This window comes from Symphalangus syndactylus, chromosome 9, assembly GCF_028878055.3.
Source record: "Symphalangus syndactylus isolate Jambi chromosome 9, NHGRI_mSymSyn1-v2.1_pri, whole genome shotgun sequence".
In the NCBI taxonomy this organism is placed as follows: Eukaryota; Metazoa; Chordata; class Mammalia; order Primates; family Hylobatidae; genus Symphalangus; species Symphalangus syndactylus.
Genome location: NC_072431.2, coordinates 47087340 through 47109185, shown reverse-complemented (window position 1 = coordinate 47109185; position 21846 = coordinate 47087340). Strand labels below are relative to the sequence as shown.

The 21846-nt window shown below is 36.3% G+C and overlaps 1 protein-coding gene across 13 annotated transcripts in view; it reads left to right on the top strand.

Moving 5' to 3' along the window:
• GALNT13 (polypeptide N-acetylgalactosaminyltransferase 13) overlaps positions 1–21846 on the top strand; it is a 613915-nt gene that overhangs the window by 529171 nt on the left and 62898 nt on the right. For 10 of the 13 annotated variants that reach the window (XM_063646025.1, XM_063646023.1, XM_055292088.2 and 7 more), the window contains exon 10: positions 19339–19478. The exons of 2 other annotated variants lie outside the window; for them this stretch is intronic. In XM_063646025.1, the coding sequence (XP_063502095.1) occupies positions 19339–19478 (140 nt within the window). The remainder of the gene's footprint in view (positions 1–19338; positions 19479–21846) is intronic. One more of the 13 variants, XR_010122466.1, reaches the window with a different exon arrangement.

Below are 21846 nucleotides of genomic sequence, written 5' to 3'. Positions count from 1 at the left end.
GCATGGGAAACCCAGGAGTAGTATGTTACTCTACCATTCTCCAAAGTCATATGTCAAACTTATGGTTATTGAAATTTTCCTCATAGATTGTTCCACAGTTAACAGTGCACAGTGTCCCAGGGGTAACTAATGACTCTCCTGTAGCCTTTTCCAGCTTACTCATTTATAGTAGTTCAGGACAGAAGGGGAAAATTGGTTGACAATTGAAGCCATGAATAACTTTTACAATTGTTCTTTCAATCCACAAATGAACGTGTTCTCTTAAAACAGTTTTTTTTTTAAAAAAAAAATATCAATTTCTACTGTTCTTAGTAGTGTGTCTTAACTGAGAGACTGTGGTTATGGAATTTGTATTTTTCTTTGTTAACTGTGTGGCGTATGTGTCAAAATCACCCTGGTGCAGGAATGTAGATAGGAGAAATGGCAAGTGCAGAGAGGTGGGGAGCATCAGTTTCACGTTTATTAGTACTTTGGGGTTAGAAAAATCCGTGGGCCAAGACCTTAAATATACCTGTAGGAGTGCAATTCTGAGACATGTTGGAGGTGTCGTATAGTATGCTGCTTATTGAAAAGGCATCCGAGCCAGAGTAAGTGGTTGATTTCTCACTTCATTCATCTGGTATACAACAGAAGTACACAATCCTAGAAAATAACCTAGCCTACTCTTCTGTTAGGAGATGATGTGCCTCTTGAGGTGCATATACACAAGAAAACAACAGACATAATGGGTAACATTTAGTGAGTATTTACTATGCATGATGCACTGTTTGAGTGTTTTGTATGTTAACTCATTTCATAATCGTAGTAGCACTTAGTAAAGGGTGCTATTATTAGCACTGCTGTATAAATAGTAATCTTTAGATGTTATAAAGAACATTCCTGCTGAAAAAAATATTATGTGCCCTATGTTTACAGTCTGCCTAGTCAACAATTGACTATTTGTAGTTATTTATTTCCTTGGTTTGAGTTAACGTGTTCCATAATATAATCTCAGATGCTCCTTGAGTTACTAAATTGTAACAACAATTCACAGTAGTCTTCCTGGGTCATACTGTGTTTTTTCTTTACTAACTCATAATTTTAAAACATGATTAGATTTTCTTACTGCTTTGCAAAACAGAATGCTGACTAAATACAGACTAGACCAATGCACTTTAATAAATATTAAAAAATTACTGTTATGATATTCTTTTACTAATGAGACCAATTAATACTTTGAAGCCAATTTTTCATAAACTTATTGCTATCTATATAGCTATATCTATATATTACAAGAGTAATATAAAATGTGTATCTGAATAAGTCCAAATCACTTTTTAGTAAGTATAAGTAGTAATTCGAAGACATAAAAGCAAATATATAGAGATATATTTCTAAAACATACATATATGTGTGTGTGTGTGTGAGAGAGAGAGAGAGAATAAGACAGAAGAGATGGCACAGACAGAGCTCTGACAATAGTAGTTCAGCTAATATTTAGAGAATGTCTGTTGACACCAGATAGTGTTTTAGGAACTGAATGTAAATACACATATCAACAAATATGTGTTTGCTACCATTGTCTTGGTTTCATTAAAACTTTGTGATTAAAACTTGTTAATGGAAGAATTTGAAAAGTACATGGAAGGAATTATGTTTTGTTCAAAAAGATTTTTCTCTAATGGGATCAATTTATGTTTTGCTAGTGACTAATATTTTTGGTTAAATATAGAAAATACAACAAAGCTGTGTTTCTCAAAATATTTTCAATGGAGCACTGTTGGCTCATTCTGGGAAGGGGAAAACAAATCTGGAAAATGCAAACTACTTTGGTTATTCATAATGCACTTTACCATAGTAAAAGTAAAAGTTCTAAGTCCTGTTTAAAGACACCTATTTAACTTTGTTTTACCCATTTTTCCCATTAAAATATAAGCAGATTGTAAATGATTAAAGAACAAATATATTTCATCTAATTTAGGCTGCCATCAATTGAAAGATCACCATTATATAATATATCTCTAAGAAAAAATTGTTTAAACTATAATGCAAAACTTCCTTTTTACCTAGAATTATTTTGTCTCTATTAAAGGAACTCTTTTAGACATAACTAATTCAAAACCAGCTTTTAAATCATATGTCATTCATGTATATACATAATAAAAATATAAGCAAAGGAATTGATCAAGCAGCTTTATATTTGCAGGATGACTCTTTTGAATCACTTTTCAATGTAAATTAACTGATGTCCACGTGTTTCCTACCCACTGTCATTCTCAGTGCCATCAAGAAGATTGACAATCCAGGCTATCTTAAAATTGTGATTCATTATTATGCCTGGGATATTATTTCAAGTCCCTGAAACCATTCAGGAAATTTTTATCTTGGTACTTTTTTATTTTACCAGAAGGGATCAAAGGAAGCTTTTTCAAACCACAATTAGGATGCATTAAAATGTCCCCTAACTTAAATAGCCATAATTATCTACTGAAACTGCAGTTGGCTACTGATTTTAGAGATGGGAAAACATATTTGTACATGCTAAAGCAGTGACAGCTACAATAAAGTTGCTTTCTCACCAACAGCAACGGTAAGATATCATTGATTATAAAACATAGCACTATTTCAGAAAGGTTCAGATAAGATAGTGTGTGGCATATAACTGAAGAAACAGTTATATCTAACTAGCTTCCCGCAGCACTAGTGATGGATGGGGCACAATTTGTAAAGCACTTTAGGAAATACTTTGATTTGTCAGTCAATTGCACACTGAAATCTGGCTTGTATTTAATTGTCAGATCAATAAAGTAACTCATTATATATCATTATTGATTTTTTATTTCCATGAATTCAAGTTTGGGATCTTGGATTAATCACACTGATGTTAGGTCAGGGAGAATTTGCAGCGTGAGTCCTATCATTCAAGGGATGATAATTACCATGTTCTGTACCCAGGAAAATATTTCCCTTTATAGGTTTTTCAAACTTTCTCTAGTTTCATGACCCCATTCTAGTAGAGTGAACAAGAGCATGGATTTTGATATTAGATAAAAGTGAACAACATTTGATTCTACTTCTGCTATTTTCTAAGTATACTAATAAAGTTATTTAACCATTCAAAGTCTTAATTCTTTCATCCTTAAAACAAGAAACAATAATAATAGAAATGCTATATAGACTTAATGAGAATATGTATCCAAAAGTGCTTACTGTGTAGTCTGGAACATGAAGTCCCTTAAGTAATAGTTTATCTGTTGTTCCAGTACTTCTGGTGCCTAACTAAACCATACTACTCCATGGAGGGATAGATGAGTGTCCTCTTTCAATAATGGTCTGATATGGCTTTCTACATTCTAAATTCTTATGATACATGGGAAGAATATAGAGGGATACCTCATCAATTATAAATAAAGTTAGCAATATTTGTCAGATATAGCAAGTCAGTTGCTAAGGAAAAACACAGCTTTTCCTGCTTCTGAGTCCACAAAGAAATTACTCTTGAGATTTCTAATAAAAACAAAATGCAAAACAATAGCAACAACATGTATGATAAGATAGTCAAAGGCCTCAGCATAACACAAAATGCTGGTACAATAACAAGTTTGGTGTCACTATTTTTTTGTACTGACTCTCAATATCTTACCAAGACACCAGAAATTCAGTCTTAGGTCCTGCTGGTTGCTGCACAGAAATTCAATCACCAAGACAATGAGTATTGCCAGGGAAGAAGACTTGAAATCAGTGATGCAGCTGAGGGAGATGGGAGATAGTCTCAAATTCATCTCCTCAACTGACTAAAATTAGGGGTTTATATAGCAGGGGAAAAAATGTAACCATGTGTGGGAAAACAGAATGAAAACAGAATTAGGGAGGGGTAAAGAAGTGGAGTTGATCCAAAGAAAGCAGGTGGTAACTAAGGCAATCATGACTCAGTGGTCTGTCATCTCATTGTCCCTATGTGGTGATCTGGTAAGTTTCAGTTCCTGGATACTATCTGGGTGGCCCGATGGTTGGTTTCCTGAGAAAGTACTCAGATAAGACAAATATAACTTTCTCAAGTTTCAAGGCTGGGAAGGTCAATTTTTATGCTTATTCAAAAGAAATGATAAGCATCAGTTTTGTGGGACAATTGGGCCAGTTTCAAATGAAAACCAATATCATAATCCCAAATCCTCATTTAGACTTGATAGGGGTCAAAATAATACTGAAATATACAGCTATATATTAGACTAAGTTAATTCTAGATAAAATTTTGATAGCCTACAGACTGTTCACTCTGTGTTTGTCTCGATGGATATCAAATTATTCTTTATTTTAAAAGACTACTACAAATACTCACTTTTCTTATTTCCCATATTCTCAATGATCTTGGACCAAGCATTTGAATACGAGATCTTTATTGTCAAACTGAACTGAAGTTTGAGGTAATTGCCTAGAAAACTGAGCCTCAAGACCTGCTCTAACTTTTGATTGTGGATATTAGAGTTAAATAAATTGGAAGTTGTCTGATAATCCTCTTCCTGTGTGACAGCCCTGTGCAGAAGCTATGATTTTGTAAAATTCATTATCTCATTTTTATTCCATTAAAATTGTGGTAATAATAGTAAATGATAAATTCAACAGATAATCACTATGTATTATTAGCTGGAATGGGCAATCAGCCAGTTAATGTAGTTCTGTCCACTGAAATGCTAATGAGAAGTTAGGAGCCTGGGTAATTTGTATGCACATAGGGAACAGATAAGAAGGTAGATTAAGGGAATAGTTTTAAATTTAAAAACAACAATGATAATTCCAAGAAATCACCTAAACCTCTGAAAATACAGTATGTGTTTATGTACTTATAGACTTATTATTTTTAATTAACAAGTTTTAACAGTAATCATAAGGCACAATGTGATGTTTTGAGATTACACATACAGACACAAACAGTATAGAATAAATAAATCAAGCTAATTAACATATCCATAACCTTGCTTACCTATTTTTAGTGACAAGACATTAGAAATTTAATGTCCTAGTTATTTTAAAATACACAATGCATCGTTGTTGACTATAAGTCACCTGATGAGCAATAGGTCCCAAAACGTATTTCTCCTGTCTATCTGAAATTTTATAGTCTTTGATTAACAACTCCTCATTCCTCCTTCCTCATGCCTGTAGCCTCTGGTAACCATCATTCTATTCTCTACTTCTGTGAGTACAACTGTATTAGATTCTACACATAAGTGAGGTCATGTGGTATTTGTTTTTCTGTGCCTGGTTTATTTCACTTAGCATAATGTCCTCCAGCTTCATTCATGTTGTCAAAATGATGGGATTTTCTTCCTTTTTAAGGCTAAATAGTGCTTCATTGCGTAGAATACAACACTCTATCTGTTCATCTGTTGATATACATTTAGGTTGCTTCCATTTCTTGGCTATTGTGAATAATGCTGCAGTGAACAAGTGAGTGCAGATATCCCTTTGACATATTGATTTCATTTCCTTTATATAAACCCAGAAGAGGAATTAGTGTCATGTGGTAGTTCTATTTTTAGTTTTACAAGGAAGCTCCATACCACTATTATAATGGCTGTACTAGTTTATATTTCCATCAACAATATCTAAGAATTCCCATTTCTCCACATCCTCTCCAACATGTATCTTTTATATTTTTGATAAGTCACTCTAACAGGTGTGAGACAATACCTTACTGTGGCTTTAATTTGCACTTTCCTAACGATTAGTGATATAAGCATTTTTTTCACGTGTTTATGGGCCATTTGAATGTCTTCTTTTGAGAAATGTTTGTTCACGATCTTTGCCCATTTTTAATCAGGTGTTCTCTTGTTTTTGAGTTGAGTTCCTCATATATTTCAGATTTTAATCACTTATCAGATCCATGGCTTACATTTGTAGGCTTTCTCTTCACTTTAATTGTTTCCTTTGCTATGCAGAAGCTTTTTAGTTTGAAACCGTCAAACTTGTCTATTTTTGCTTTTGTTGCCTGTGCGTTTAGGGTGAAATCCAAACAATTTTTGTCCAGACAAATATGGACTATTTCTCCTGTGTTTTCTTTTAGTACTTTTACAGTTTCAGATCTCAAATTTAAAATTTTAATCCATTTTGATTTGATCTTTATATTTGGTATAAGATAAGAATAAGGTCTAATTTCTTCTTTTGCATGTGGATCTCCAGCTTTCCCAATACCATTTACAATTTGGTATTTAGATGCAATGGAATATAATAATTGCTAGCTGGATTAACAATCGCTTATTATTATTTTAAAAAGGAGAAAAATGCAGATTCTTATTCATGAAGTTCCTAATTACAATTACTGAGAGTAAATAACAAAGTTCACTTTCTATTTGGAATTTAGAAAATATCACAAAAACTAAATTATTAGGTTAAACTGTATATACTGGTCTACTCCTGTAATGTGAATATATATCATTAATATGACATACATAACAAACTTTATAATCAACTGCATAGTTTTGACTGTTAAAGGTAAAAAGGAGCTTTATCTCAATTTTGTATTTCATATATTTTAATTATAGCTGTATAATAAACATTCATTTGGCTTATTAACATTTTTCCATATTCTTATACAGACATAATTATTTTAATACGAGAGCTGTATTTTGTCAACCAGATGTAACTTTGATTTACTTAAGCATTCTTTTTGTTTTGTTTTGTTTTTGTTTTTGGGGGGGTGGTTTTTTGAGATGTGGTCTCGCTCTGTCACCCAGGCTGGAGTACAGTGGTGCCATCACAGCTCACTGCAGCCTCCACCTCCCAGGTTCAAGTGATTCTCCTGCCTCAGCCTCCCAAGTAGCTGGGATTACAGGCACCCACCACAATGGCCAGCTAATTTTTTGGTGTTTTTAGTAGAGACAGGGTATCACCATCTTGGCCACGCTGGTCTCAAACTCCTGGCCTCAAGTCATGTGCCCACCTCGGCCTCCCAAAATGCTGGGATTATAGGCGTGAGCCACCGTGCCCACTTAAGCATTGTTTATTGAATAAAAATAATTTCCCCTTTAAGTTATGCTGCAATATGTATTCTTGTGCATGAAATTGTAAGCTTTAGCATGCATTACAGTATTCTTTCTTCAGGTACTTTGATTTTAGAGGGACAGAACTATTAGACTTACTAGACATCTACTAGGGGAATAAGTTAACTGAAATAATTATTGTCATTGAAATGCCAGGGGTTTGGTCTAAGGCCCATTGCTTGCCTCACAGAAGTCCAATCCCTGAGACAATGAGTATTGCCAGGAAAGAAGGCTTTAATTGGGTGCTGCAACCAAGGAGATGGGAGAGCAGTCTCAAATCCATATCCTCAATTGACTAAAATTAGAGGTTTATATAGCGGCAAAAAAAAGTAATTATGTGTAGGGAAAACAGGAATTAGTGAGGGGGTATTAAAGAGGAGCTGGTCAACAGGAAGCAGTTGGTTGGTTTAGGCAGTCATGATGGGTGAGGGGGTCTGGTGTCTCACTGTCCAGATGCAGTGATCTGGTAAGTTTCAGTTCCTTGAGAATGTCTGGGTGGCCTGATAGTTGATTTCCTAAGAAAGGAACTCAGATAAGACAAATACAATTTTCTCAAGTTTTAAGACTGAGAGGGTGAATTTCTATGTTTATATAAAAAAATCATAAATATCAGTTCTATGGGACAGTTGGGCCAGTGTCATTATGATCTTCCATCTAATATCTATTTAAAATTTAAAACATGCTTTCTCTAAAGAGTGAATTTAATACTATAATGCAATAGACTTATGATGAATAAAAGACAGACTTTTTTATTCTTAAATTCAGGGTGCATGTACAGATTTGTTACATGAGTAAACTTGTGTCAAGGAGGTTTGTTGTACAGATTATTTTATCACCCGGGTATTAACCCTGGTACCCATTAGTTATTTTTCCTGATACTCTGTCTCCTCCCACCCTCCATCCTCCAATATACTACAGTGTGTATTGTTCCCCTGAATGTTTCCACATGTTCTCATGAGTTAACTCCCACTTATAAGTGAGAGCATGTGGTATGTGGTTTTCTGTTCCTGTATTAGTTTGCTAAGGATAATGGCTTCCAGCTCCATCCATGTCCCTGCAAAGGACATGATCTTGTTCTTTTTTATGGCTGCATAGTATTCCATGTTGTATGTATACCACATTTTCTTTATCTAATCTATCATTGATGGACATTTAGCTGGATTCCATGAAAAGACAGCTTATTTAAAAAAAATAGCAACCCATAAATTTTATCATTTACCTATTAATGAAACCTGCAAATCTGGAATTAATTAAAATACCCTTTTGTTGGTACTCTGGTACTCATTATGAATCTTTATTTCATTGTCAAAGCCTTTACATGGCTTTTGCAAGTTCCATTGAAAGACTTGCCTTAAAAACTTATAAATTTTTGCCACAGCATGTATCACCTTCTAATGTATTTACTGTTTATTTAGGTCTTTCTCCAGTAGGATATAAACTCCATGGAAGAAGATAATTTTGTTTTGCTCACAGATATATCCCAAGTGCCTAGAAAAGTCCCTTGTACAGAGCTTGACCACAATAAATATCTTTTACCTTAATCTTGGCCTGGCCTCTGCTGTCTATCTTTAGATAGTCTTCTCTTTTACTCTCACACTCTATATCTTTCCATATGTGGATTTATTTTACTTCTATATTGGTGTCACTTTCATAGGCCTTTGTTGTATGGTAGCCCCAAAAACTCCAGGCTTAACTCATCTATACAGCTACCCAGTTCCAGAGGAAATAGAGTTTCAACTTTCTAATAGCCCTAGTATATTCTCAAGGGTATGCTTTTATAAGGCTGACTGGTTTATTTGCCCATTCCTGAGTCAGTCATTGTTATCTGGGTTATATGTAAGGATGAGAAATAGAATGCTCTAGTTATTGTGGCTGATAATCAAAATCTGGACTGAGCAAAAGCAGGATCCCTTGGAGCTTGTTAGAAATATGGACCCTAAGGCCCCCACTCCAGACCAACTGAATCAATTTGCATTTTAACTAGATTTTCTGGTGATGTGCCTTTAGTCTGTGCCCACAGATGGAACTGGAAGAGTGGGGAAGGCAATGAAACCAGCCCCACCCAAGACGAAAGTGAAGTAGGAGTGGTTTCCCAGAGAAAACTCAAGTGCTTTTACCAGAGGGCAGAATGGATGTCAGGCATGCAAAACAACAGCTATCCAATGCAATATATAATATGTATTAAGCAATTATTATATTCCAGTCATTGTACTAAACATTTTCCAGGCATTATTTAGTAGTCACAATATCTTGTAAGATATTATCAGGTAGGATACTTTATCCTTCAAAAAAGATAACTCATCATCCAAAGTTTTTGTTGAGAAGGCAGTGAGCAAAGTGATCTGTAATATGATATCAGATAGTAATAAGTGCCATGGAAAAAAAATTAAGCATGATAGAGGGATACAGACCTACGAAGATGAGAGAAAGGGATCAATTTTGATAGGAAGGTCAGAATAAACCTGAAGAAGTAAATTTTGAGCAAAGACTTGGACCAAGTAAAGGACAACACATGAAAGTTGCAGGGTAACACCATTACAGACAGAAAAAAAGTATAAAGTCTTGAATTGTTGAATTATCAATGAACATGGTATGTTTGAAGAAATGTAAAGAATAAAAAAAAAGTGGGGCTAGAATGAAGATGTTACTGAAACACAGGTGTTCTGTTTGCATCCTGCTGCTTGCTGCACTAGAAGCCAATCACCAAGACAACCAGTACTTACAGGGAAGAAGGCTTTAATAGATTGCTGCAGCCAAGGAGATGGAAAATCAGTCTCAAATTCATCTCTTCAACTGACTAAAATTAGGGGATGATATAGCAGGGAAGAAATGTAACTATGTATGGGAAACTGGGAATTAGGGATAAGGAAGAGGAAGTGATCAACAAGAAACAGGTGGTTAGGCAATTATGACAGGTGAAGGGGTCTGGTGTCTCACTGTCCAGATGTGGTGATCTGGTAAGTTTCAGTTCCTTTATATTATCTGGTTGGTTTCCTGAGAAAGGAACTTAGATGAGACAAATGTAATTTTCTCAAGTTTCAAGACCAGGAGGGCCATTCTTTCATGTTTATTCAAAAGAAACCATAAACATCACTTCTGTGGGACAATTGGGCTGGTTTCAAAGTGAGTATAAATGAATTCAAAAAGCTAGCCAAGAGCTATTTTCTAAAGGATCCTCAGGCAATGGCTAAGAGAGATTCAATTATTCTTAGTATTATGGAAAATCACAGCACACTTTTGGGCAAGGGAGTAACATGATTTGATTTGTATTTTAAATATATTGACTAAGGAACAGGCAATAGTGAATAAAATATAGGTAGAGGAATGTGAAATGTTTCAGGGCTAGTTAGGAGACTATCGCAATGCTAGTGTAAGCAAGAGATAGAAGAAGTTAGGACCAGGATGGTAACAGCAGAGTGGCTGAGGATATATTGTGAAGTACAGCCAACAGGAATTCCTAATGAGTTAAAAATGTATATGTGTGAGAGAAAGAAAATTATTTGTTTTTCCTTGAGAAAATCAGTGGATATTTGTGCTAGATACTGAAGTGAAGAACCTTGGAAATGGAGCAAGTTGGAGAATCAAATTTTTGACTTGTCAAATTTGAGATGCTTAGTATATATCCCAGTAAAATTATTAGGTAAACAGTTGGATAACCTACTTTGAAGAGGTTTGAGTTGCAGATAAGAGTTTGGGGAACAAGTGAGATTACATATCAAACCATGGATCTGAATAATCTAATTCAGGCTCTGCAGTCACTAAATCATACAGTACAAGAAAAGTCTCTCCATTTTGTAGCTGCACACACTGGGATACAAGTCCTCCTCAGTCCCTGTGGTAAAGGAAAAGAAAGTTCTCATACCTGCTTTCCTATCTTTAAAATCAGAAGTGACATAACCCCTTTCTCTCACAGTTTATTGAGAGAGAGTTAGATATCCTTACCTAACTGCAGGGACCTGAGAAATGTGGAGGAGTACATGGAGGGTTTGTGAGGACTATTGTCTCTTAATATGTCTCACTTCTAAGAAGAAAAATATGGATTCAGAGAGAAAAAGCCACTCTCACCAAAATGTTAAGATAGCCCACCGTATTTTTTTGTGCATTTCTAAAGGTAATTTAGCATAATTATCTAGGATTAGAACAAAAGCAAGTTGCAGTGGAAATGCCAAGGGGCGGCTTAGAGGTGGCACGATAAGAAGGCTTTTGCTTTATTCAGTGATCTCTATAATTCTCCATTGGCCACTTTTTGCCAAATCTGAAGTGGACAATTAACGTTCTCTCCGACCTCATGTAAAATGGTATGCAAATGAAACTTTAAATTTTCATTTCAATCAGATAATTGCTCAAAAAAACCTTCTAGGACTTTATCTTTTAGAGCAGGGGTTGGCCACTGTGACCCATGTGCCAAAACCAGCTCACTGTCCATTTTTTAATGACCCAAGATCTGATTTTAAGTAGCTGAGGAAAAGTCAAAAGAATAATATTTCATGACGTGAAAATTATGTGAAATTCATATTTCATTGTCCATAAATAAAGTTTTATTGGAAAACACATGCACAAAGAAACCCTTCTAGAAAGATACTATGGAGCCAGAACTACCAAATCTTAACATGATGAAAAAGGGAGGATGTTGATATTAAGTAAGCTACCTCAATTAAATCCACCCACCTGAAAAATGAAAACAGAACAGTAGGGGGTGGAGCCAAGATGGCCGAATAGGCACAGCTGCAGTCTACAGCTCCCAGCGTGAGCAACGCAGAAGACGGGTGATTTCTGCATTTCCATCTGAGGTACCCGGTTTATCTCACTAGGGAGTGCCAAACAGTGTGTGCAGGACAGTCGGTGTAGCACACCGTGCGCCAGCCGAGGCACAGTGAGGAATTGCCTCACTCAGGAAGCGCAAGGGGTGAGGGAGTTCCCTTTCCTAGTCAAAGAAAGGGGTGACAGATGGCAGCAGGAAAATCGGGTCACTCCCACCCTAATACTGCGCTTTTCCAACCGGCTTGGAAAATGGCACACCAGGAGATTGTGTCCCACACCTGGCTCAGAGGGTCCTACGCCCACGGAGTCTCGCTGATTGCTAGCACAGCAGTCTGAGATCAAACTGCAAGGCGGCAGTGAGGCTGGGGGAGGGGCGCCCACCATTGCCCGACTTGCTTAGGTAAACAAAGCAGCCAGGAAGCTCGAACTGGGTGGAGCCCACCACCTGCCTCTGTAGGCTCCACCTCTGGGGGCAGGGCACAGACAAACAAAAAGTCAGCAATAACCTCTGCAGACTTAAATGTCCCTGTCTGACAGCTTTGAAGAGAGTAGTGGTTCTCCCATCAGGCAGCTGGAGAGCTGAGAACGGGCAGACGGCCTCCTAAAGTGGGACCCTGACCCCCGAGCAGCCTAACTGGGAGGCACACCCCAGTAGGGACAGACACCTCACTCAGCCGGGTACTCCTCTGAGACAAAACTTCCAGAGGAACTATCAGACAGCTGAATTTGTGGTTCACGAAAATCCGCTGTTCTGCAGCCACCACTGCTGACACCCAGGCAAACAGGGTCTGGAGTAGATCTCTAGCAAACTCCAACAGACCTGCAGCTGAGGGTCCTGTCTGTTAGAAGGAAAACTTACAAACAGAAAGGACACCCACACCAAAAACCCATCTGTACATCACCATCATCAAAGACCAAAAGTAGAAAAAACTACAAAGATGGGGAGAAAACAGAGCAGAAAAACTGGAAACTCTAAAAATCAGAGCACCTCTCCTCCTCCAGGTGAATGCAGCTCCTCACCAGCAACAGAACAAAGCTGGACGGAGAATGACTTTGTTGAGTTGAGAGAAGAAGGCTTCAGACGATCAAGCTACTCCGAGCTACAGGAGGAAATCCAAACCAATGGCAAAGAAGTTAAAAACTTTGAAAAAAAATTAGACAAATGTTTAACTAAAATAACCAATGCACAGAAGTGCTTAAAGGAGCTGATGGAGCTGAAAGCCAAGTTTCGAGAACTACTTGAAGACTGCAGAAGCCTCAGTAGCCAATGCGATCAACTGGAAGAAAGGATATCAGTGATGGAAGATGAAATGAATGAAATGAAGCGAGAAGCGAAGTTTAGAGAAAAAAGAATAAAAAGAAACGAACAAAGCCTCCAAGAAATATGTGACTATGTGAAAAGACCAAACCTACGTTTGATTGGTGTACCTGAAAATGATGGGGAGAATGGAACCAAGTTGGAAAACACTCTGCAAGATATTATCCAGGAGAACTTCCCCAATCTAGCAAGGCAGGCCAACATTCAGATTCAGGAAATACAGAGAAGGCCACAAAGATACTCCTCGAGAAGAGCAACTCCAAGACACATAATTGTCAGATTCACCAAAGTTGAAATGAAGGAAAAAATGTTAAGGGCAGCCAGAGAGAAAGGTCAGGTTGCCCACAAAGGGAAGCCTATCAGACTAACAGCTGATCTCTCAGCAGGAACTCTACAAGCTAGAAGAGAGTGGGGGCCAATATTCAACATTCTTAAAGAAAAGAATTTTCAACCCAGAATTTCCTATCCCGCCAAACTAAGCTTCATAAGTGAAGGAGAAATAAAATACTTTACAGACAAGCAAATGCTGAGAGATTTTGTCACCACCAGGCCTGCCCTAAAAGAGCTCCTGAAGGAAGCACTAAACATGGACAGGAACAACAGGTACCAGCCACTGCAAAAACATACCAAATTGTAAAGGCCCTTGAGGCTAGGAAGAAACTGCATCAACTAACGAGCAAAATAGCCAGCTAACATCATAAAGAGAGGATCAAATTCACACATAACAATATTAACTTTAAATGTAAATGGGCTAAATGCTCCAATTAAAAGACACAGACTGGCAAATTGGATAAGGAGTCAAGACCCATCAGTGTGCTGTATTCAGGAAACCCATCTCACATGCAGAGACACACATAGACTCAAAATAAAGGGATGGAGGAAGATCTACCAAGCAAATGGAAAACAAAAAAAGGCAGGGGTTGCAATCCTAGTCTCTGATAAAATAGACTTTAAACCAACAAAGATCAAAAGCAAGAAAGAAGGCCATTACATAATGGTAAAGGATCAATTCAACAAGAACAGCTAACTATCCCAAATATATATGCACCCAATACAGGAGCACCCGGATTCATAAAGCAAGTCCTGAGTGACCTACAAAGAGACTTAGACTCCCACACAATAATAATGGGAGACTTTAACACCCCACTGTCAACATTAGACAGATCAACAAGACAGAAAGTTAACAAGGATACCCAGGAATAGAACTCAGCTCTGCACCAAGCAGACCTAATAGACATCTACAGAACTCTCCACCCCAAATCAACAGAATATACATTTTTTTCAGCACCACACCACACCTATTCCAAAATTGACCACATAGTTGGAAGTAAAGCTCTCTTCAGCAAATGTAAAAGAACAGAAATTATAACAAACTGTCTCTCAGACCACAGTGCAATCAAACTAGAACTCAGCATTAAGAAACTCACTCAAAACCACTCAACTACATGGAAACTGAACAACCTGCTCCTGAATGACTACTGGGTACATAATGAAATGAAGGCAGAAATAAAGATGTTCTTTGAAACCAACGAGAACAAAGACAACATACCAGAATCTCTGGGACATATTCAAAGCAGTGTGTAGAGGGAAATTTATAGCACTAAATGCCCAAAAGAGACAGCAGGAGAGATCCAAAATTGACACCCTAACATCACAATTAAAAGAACTAGAAAAGCAAGAGCAAACACATTCAAAAGCTAGCAGAAGGCTAGAAATAACTAAAATCAGAGCAGAACTGAAGGAAATAGAGACACAAAAAACCCTTCAAAAAATGAATGAATCCAGGAGCTGGTTTTTTGAAAAGATCAACAAAATTGATAGACTGCTAGCAAGACTAATAAAGAAGAAAAGAGAGAAGAATCAAATAGACGCAATAAAAAATGAAAAAGGGAATATCACCACCAATCCCACAGAAATACAATCTACCATCAGAGAATACTACAAACACCTCTACGCAAATATAAACTAGAAAATCTAGAAGAAATGGATAAATTCCTCAACAAATACACTCTCCCAAGACTAAACCAAGAAGAAGTTGAATCTCTGAATAGACCAATAACAGGCTCTGAAATTGTGGCAATAATCAATAGCTTACCAACCAAAAAGAGTCCAGGACCTGATGGATTCACAGCCGAATTCTACCAGAGGTACAAGGAGGAACTGGTACCATTCCTTCTGAAACTATTCCAATCAATAGAAAAGGAGGGAATCCTCCCTAACACATTTTATGAGGCCAGCATCATCCTGATACCAAAGCCCGGCAGAGACACAACCAAAAAAGAGAATTTCAGACCAATATCCTTGATGAACATTGATGCAAAAATCTTCAATAAAATACTGGCAAACCAAATCCATCAGCACATCAAAAAGCTTATACACCATGATCAAGTGGGCTTTATCCCTAGGATACAAGGCTGGTTCAACATACAAAAATCAATAAATGTAATCCAGCATATAAACAGAACCAAAGACAAAAACCACATGATTATCTCAATAGATGCAGAAAAGGCCATTGACAAAATTCAACAACCCTTCATGCTAAAAACTCTCAATAAGTTAGGTACTGATGGGGCATATCTCAAAATAATAAGAGCTATCTATGACAAACCCACAGCCAATATCATACTGAATGGGCAAAAACTGGAAGCATTCTCTTTGAAAGCTGGCACAAGACAGGGATGCCCTCTCTCACCACTCCTATTCAACATAGTGTTGGAAGTTCTGGTCAGGGCAGTCAGGCAGGAGAAGGAAATAAAGGGTATTCAATTAGGAAAAGAGGAAGTCAAATTGTCCCTGTTTGCAGATGACATGATTGTATATCTAGAAAACCCCACTGTCTCAGCCCAAAATCTCCTCAAGCTGATAAGCAACTTCAGCAAAGTCTCAGGATACAAAAATCAATGTACAAAAATCACAAGCATTCTTGTACACCAATAACAGACAGAGAGCCAAATCATGAGTGAACTCCCATTCGCAATTGCTTCAAAGATAATAAAATACCTAGGAATCCAACTTACAAGTGATGTGAAGGACCTCTTCATGAAGAACTACAAAGCACTGCTTAATGAAATCAAAGAGGATACAAACAAATGGAAGAACATTCCATGCTCATGGGTAGGAAGAATCAATATCGTGAAAATGGCCATACTGCCCAAGGTAATTTATAGATTCAATGCCATCCCCATCAAGCTACCAATGACTTTCTTCACAGAATTGGAAAAAAACTACTTTACAGTTCATATGGAACCAAAAAAGAGCCCACATCGCCAAGTCAATCCTAAGCCAAAAGAACAAAGCTGGAGGCATCACGCTACCTGACTTCAAACTATACTACAAGGCTACAGTAACCAAAACAGCATAGTACTGGTACCACAACAGAGATATAGATCAATGGAACAGAACAGATCCCTCGGAAATAATGCCACATATCTACAACTGTCTGATCTTTGACAAACCTGACAAAAACAAGCAATGGGGAAAGGATTCCCTATTTAATAAATGGTGCTGCGAAAACTGGCTAGCCATATGTAGAAAGCTGAAACTGGATCCCTTCCTTACACCCTTATAGAAAAATTAATTCAGGATGGACTAAAGACTTAAATGTTAGACCTAAAACCATTAAAATTCTGCAAGAAAACCTAGGCAATACCATTCAGGACATAGGCGTGGGCAAGGACTTCATGTCTAAAACACCAAAAGCAATGGCAACAGAAGCCAAAATTGACAAATGGGATCTCATCAAACTAAAGAGCTTCTGCACAGCAAAAGAAACTACCATCAGAGTGAACAGGCAACCTACAGAATGGGAGAAAATTTTTGCAACCTACTCATCTGACAAAGGGCTAATATCCAGAGTCTACAATGAACTCAAACAAATTTACAAGAAAGAAAACAACCACATCAAAAAGTGGGCAAAGGACATGAACAGACGCTTCTCGAAAGAAGACATTTGTGCAGCCAAAAAACACATGAAAAAATGCTCATCATCACTGGCCATCAGAGAAAGGCAAATCAAAACCACAATGAGATACCATCTCACACCAGTTAGAATGGCGATCATTAAAAAGTCAGGAACCAACAGGTGCTGGAGAGGATGTGGAGAAATAGGAATACTTTTACACAGTTGGTGAGACTGTAAACTAGTTCAACCATTGTGGAAGTCAGTGTGGCAATTCCTCAGGGATCTAGAACTAGAAATACCATTTGACCCAGCCATCCCATTACTGGGTATATACCCAAAGGACTATAAATCATGCTGCTATAAAGACACGTGAACAAATATGTTTATTGCAGCACTATTCACAATAGCAAAGACTTGGAACCAACCCAAATGTCCAACAACGATAGACTAGATTAAGAAAATGTGGCACATATACACCATGGAATACTATGCAGCCATAAAAAATGATGAGTTCATGTCCTTTGTAGGGACATGGATGAAACTGGAAAACATCATTCTCAGTAAACTATCGCAAGGCCAAAAATCCAAACACCGCATGTTCTCACTCATAGGTGGGAATTGAACCATGAGAACATGGACACAGGAAGGGGAACATCACACTCCGGGGACTGTTGTGGGATGGGGGCCTGGGGAGGGACAGCATTAGGAGATATACCTAATGCTAAATGACGAGTTAATGGGTGCAGGACACCAACATAGCACATGGATACATATGTAACAAACCTGCACATTGTGCACATGTACCCTAAAACTTAAAGTATAATAATAATAATAAAAAGAAAAAAAAAAAGAACAGTAAAATTGACTGTTGAATTCAGTCCTCTGAAGATACAGTGTTTTGCCTCCCCACCAGGCACAATGACATCTCTTTGTATGACTTTGAGGACAATGTATTCAATTATTTCAATTGTAATAATACTTAATGAGAAATTCTTCTAGTGATTTTTTTTGTAAATACTAAATTGTTTTGAGCCTCTTATTTTGAAGGTTGCATTCCGGTTTGGAAGTTCTGAATAGAATTATTTCAAAAGCAAATATTTAGCTGTTTAAAAAGCCCAAAGACCTTGTTGTTTTCTGTCCAAACACCAGCTAGGAAAATCGGTATTTTCTCTTGGAAGGAAATGGTTTGGCTACTTCAGCATCAGAATGCTTTCTAATAACACTGTGACGTTTAATTTTGAAAAAACAAAAATTCTGAAGAGACAAGGTGGTTGGAGCTAGTGAATGATGAGTTTTGAGAGTGTTGCTGCTTTGGAAAATAGTGGTCTGGTAATGGCATTAGTTAAAGACATTTAGATTGTCTAAACACTTGCTCTATTTTAGAGAACAATTTATTGGCTTTGTTACTTGGTTGGGATAGAATGTCCTAAATACTAGGCCATTTTGTGCCAGCATGTTGCATAGTGGCCTTAAAGAAGAGAGTTAAACATTGAAGTATTTTCAGAATAATCTAAGAAATAATTGCTGTCTTGTCACAGTTATTAGTTATTTCAATCAAATGCCAATTTTAATATTAAGGAGCAAACCAAGCTGTAATAAAATTTTATATAAAAATTAGCATTGTTATTTCTCAACTACAAAACATTCTTTTATGATTTTCAGTGGAAATATTCGTTTAAATGTCAAATATTCTGTGAAACAAAATTAACCATTTTTCCTATATACACTTGAATATATTCCTGTTCATTTGTTTGTTTCTTTACACTTACATACTTACTAACTTTTTCAAGGACAATGGTAGCTTAGAATAACACAATAAATCAATAAAAAATTAAGTTTATGGTAACTAGATAGAAGTTGAAGAAAAAGAACACATGTACGGTCTATTATGTGAATTATTTCATATAAATTTCTTATAAAATCTACAGGTGGTGAGTAAGTGACTCTATAGGGAAAGTATGAATATTAACAAAAACAATGGTGCTACTAGAATTTTTTATTGAGGAGAAGCAGACATATTACACAGCTCAGTAAAGCTTTGATTATGAGATACTAAATGCCAATTTACACTTAGTTAATAAATTATTCAACCTAAGTAGTACAAGTACTTGGTGATAAATATTTGCATTTGAAAAGTCATAACCAATGGGAGAAGTGCTATTTATATCTATTTAATGTACGAATTCGATGGTAGTAAAAATCCAGTATAGTAGCAGCTGCATAAGCAATTGAATTTGCTGGAATTATAAAGAAAAAAACTGATAACAAAGTAAATGGAGTAAAACAGTACTAAAACAAAAATAGCACAAACTGATTTGTGTTTCTCTGAAAAATTCCAGGTGTTGTCAAAGTGGATTATGGAGATGTGTCAGTCAGAAAAACACTAAGAGAAAATCTGAAGTGTAAGCCCTTTTCTTGGTACCTAGAAAACATCTATCCGGACTCCCAGATCCCGAGACGTTATTACTCACTTGGTGAGGTATGAATTATTTATTTTGGTTAAGTTATAAATGCATTTTGCAAATGGAGCAATATCTAAGGAGCTCAGTATTTGTTATGAAAATGCCGTAAGGGATTTTTAATTAGATCTATTTTAAATAACTTCTCATATTTCAAGGACCTTAAAGTCTTCATCATAAGGAATCATAAAAATGAGCAGAAATTTTAAGATTGAACAAAAAAATTTTTTTTCAACACTTCTAAAGCTTTTGGTCATTTACACTCTTAAAATTTACTGTGTACCCCAAACACCTTTTGTTCATGTGGGTTACAACTATTATTAATATTTACTGTATTTAAATTAAAACTGAGAACTTTAAAACCCATTTTTTACTAATTAAACATTATATAATAAACAATTACATGTTAATGTAAATAACATATTTTTGAAAAGTCAATATATTTTTTCCAAGCAAAATCAAGTAATGATAAGAGAGTACCATTGATTATATTTTTGTAAATTGCATTAATGTCTGGCTAAATAGAAGATAGCTGGATTGTCATATGTGCTTCAGTATTCCATCTATTGCTGCAATACAAGGCAGTCTATTACAATAGCCTCTAGAAAACTCTTGTACACTCAGGAGAATGTGAAAGTGAAAACTGCAAGTAATACCTTGGTACTATAACAAAAGTGGTATTGACTTTGTAGACACTCTGAGAACCATTGATCTGCACCATTCTTTTCTACATATTTATTTTATCTTGAAATACAAAAATGACTTCATTATAACTGTACAAACGTATATAATGTATGTATAATATATATATAACATGTTCATACTATAGATAATTATATATAATATATTCCTGTATGCATCTCATAGATTGATGATTATATATAATATATTCCTATATATCATATATATCTCAATTGGTCAAAACAAGAATTATATTTCCTTTATGAATTATATCCTCCATATTCATAATTTTCCACTGAATAGGAATCAAAGCTATCTTAATATTGGTTGTGATTAAAGCATTTCAAGAGCAGTAAATAGGCCAGGAACGGTGGCTCACGCCTGTAATCCCAGCACTTTGGGAGGCCGAGGCAGGCGGATCACGAGGTCAGGAGATTGAGACCATCCTGGCTAACACAGTGAAACCCCGTCTCTACGAAAAATACAAAAAAAAATTAGCCAGGCGTGGTGGCGGGTGCCTGTAGTCCCAGCTATTTGGGAGGCTGAGGCAGGAGAATGGTGTGAACCCAGGAAGCGGAGCTTGCAGTGAGCTGAGATCGCGCCACTGCACTCCAGCCTGGGCGACAGAGTGAGACACCATCAAAAAATAAATAAATAAATAAATAAATATGCACTTAGGAAATAATGATCAAGTAAACATGTTCTTAGATTTAAAGTGCCATTGTTGTAGATCATAATGGTAGCATATCTGGAAATGTATATGGTTCAATCTAATACTTTTTTGGGTCATCTGCCTTAACGCTCTGTAACTTTATAGACATACCTTACTTACAATTAACTAGAAAAAATGAAAGGAAAAAATACTTGAGGTGACTGGAGCCCTAGCTGAATCGTTTTTAATGACTGATTTAAGTGCTATATTCATGCCTTATTGTCCAAGTCTCCAATTCCTCATTAGCCATGTAAATATCTCTCTATAGAGCTTGATTTACATATATTTAACTTTCATCTGAATAATGTAGTGAAAAATTTCATGGTAATAACATTGATTTTACCACTTTCTAAGTGTATGACTTTAGACTAGTCATTTAGTCCTGTGCCTCAAAGTATTTTTTTGTTTGTTTTTATTGGAGAAGGGGGTATTGTTGCTATCATTTTCAAATATGTAACATCCTCATGTTGGCACTGATCTCACAGGGATTTATATTTAATGCAGAAAATATACTACAGTGCTTTTTAAAATAGAACAGTCCTGGCATGTTAGTTATTATAAATCACTGAAGATCTCTGATAAAGTATCTAATACCCTTATCACTTTATTGAAAATTTGTTTGAACTTTCATGAACCCGACTATATCCTCAGAAGAAAGGAGTTTTTCTATTCTTATTATAAAATGTTTCTGTCACTGTTGTCAGTGGACCCAAATCATTAGTAAACATCGATTCCTTTTTCTAAAAGGAGGAATGACCAAGGGCTGTAACAGGACAGAAATGAGCAAAGAGGACTTTTGGAAATTCTCTGGGGCCACCAAGGTGACTCCTGAGAAAGACTCAGGGCTCTGTAACAGAACTAGGTGTTTACTTCCAAGTTAAAAATCGAATTTTATGCTGTCCTGTACTACATCAAGGAAACCTAATTCACATTCTAAAATGTAAAAATAACATATAGTGTGGGCAAATTCCTTTGTACAAACTACTGATTTCAAA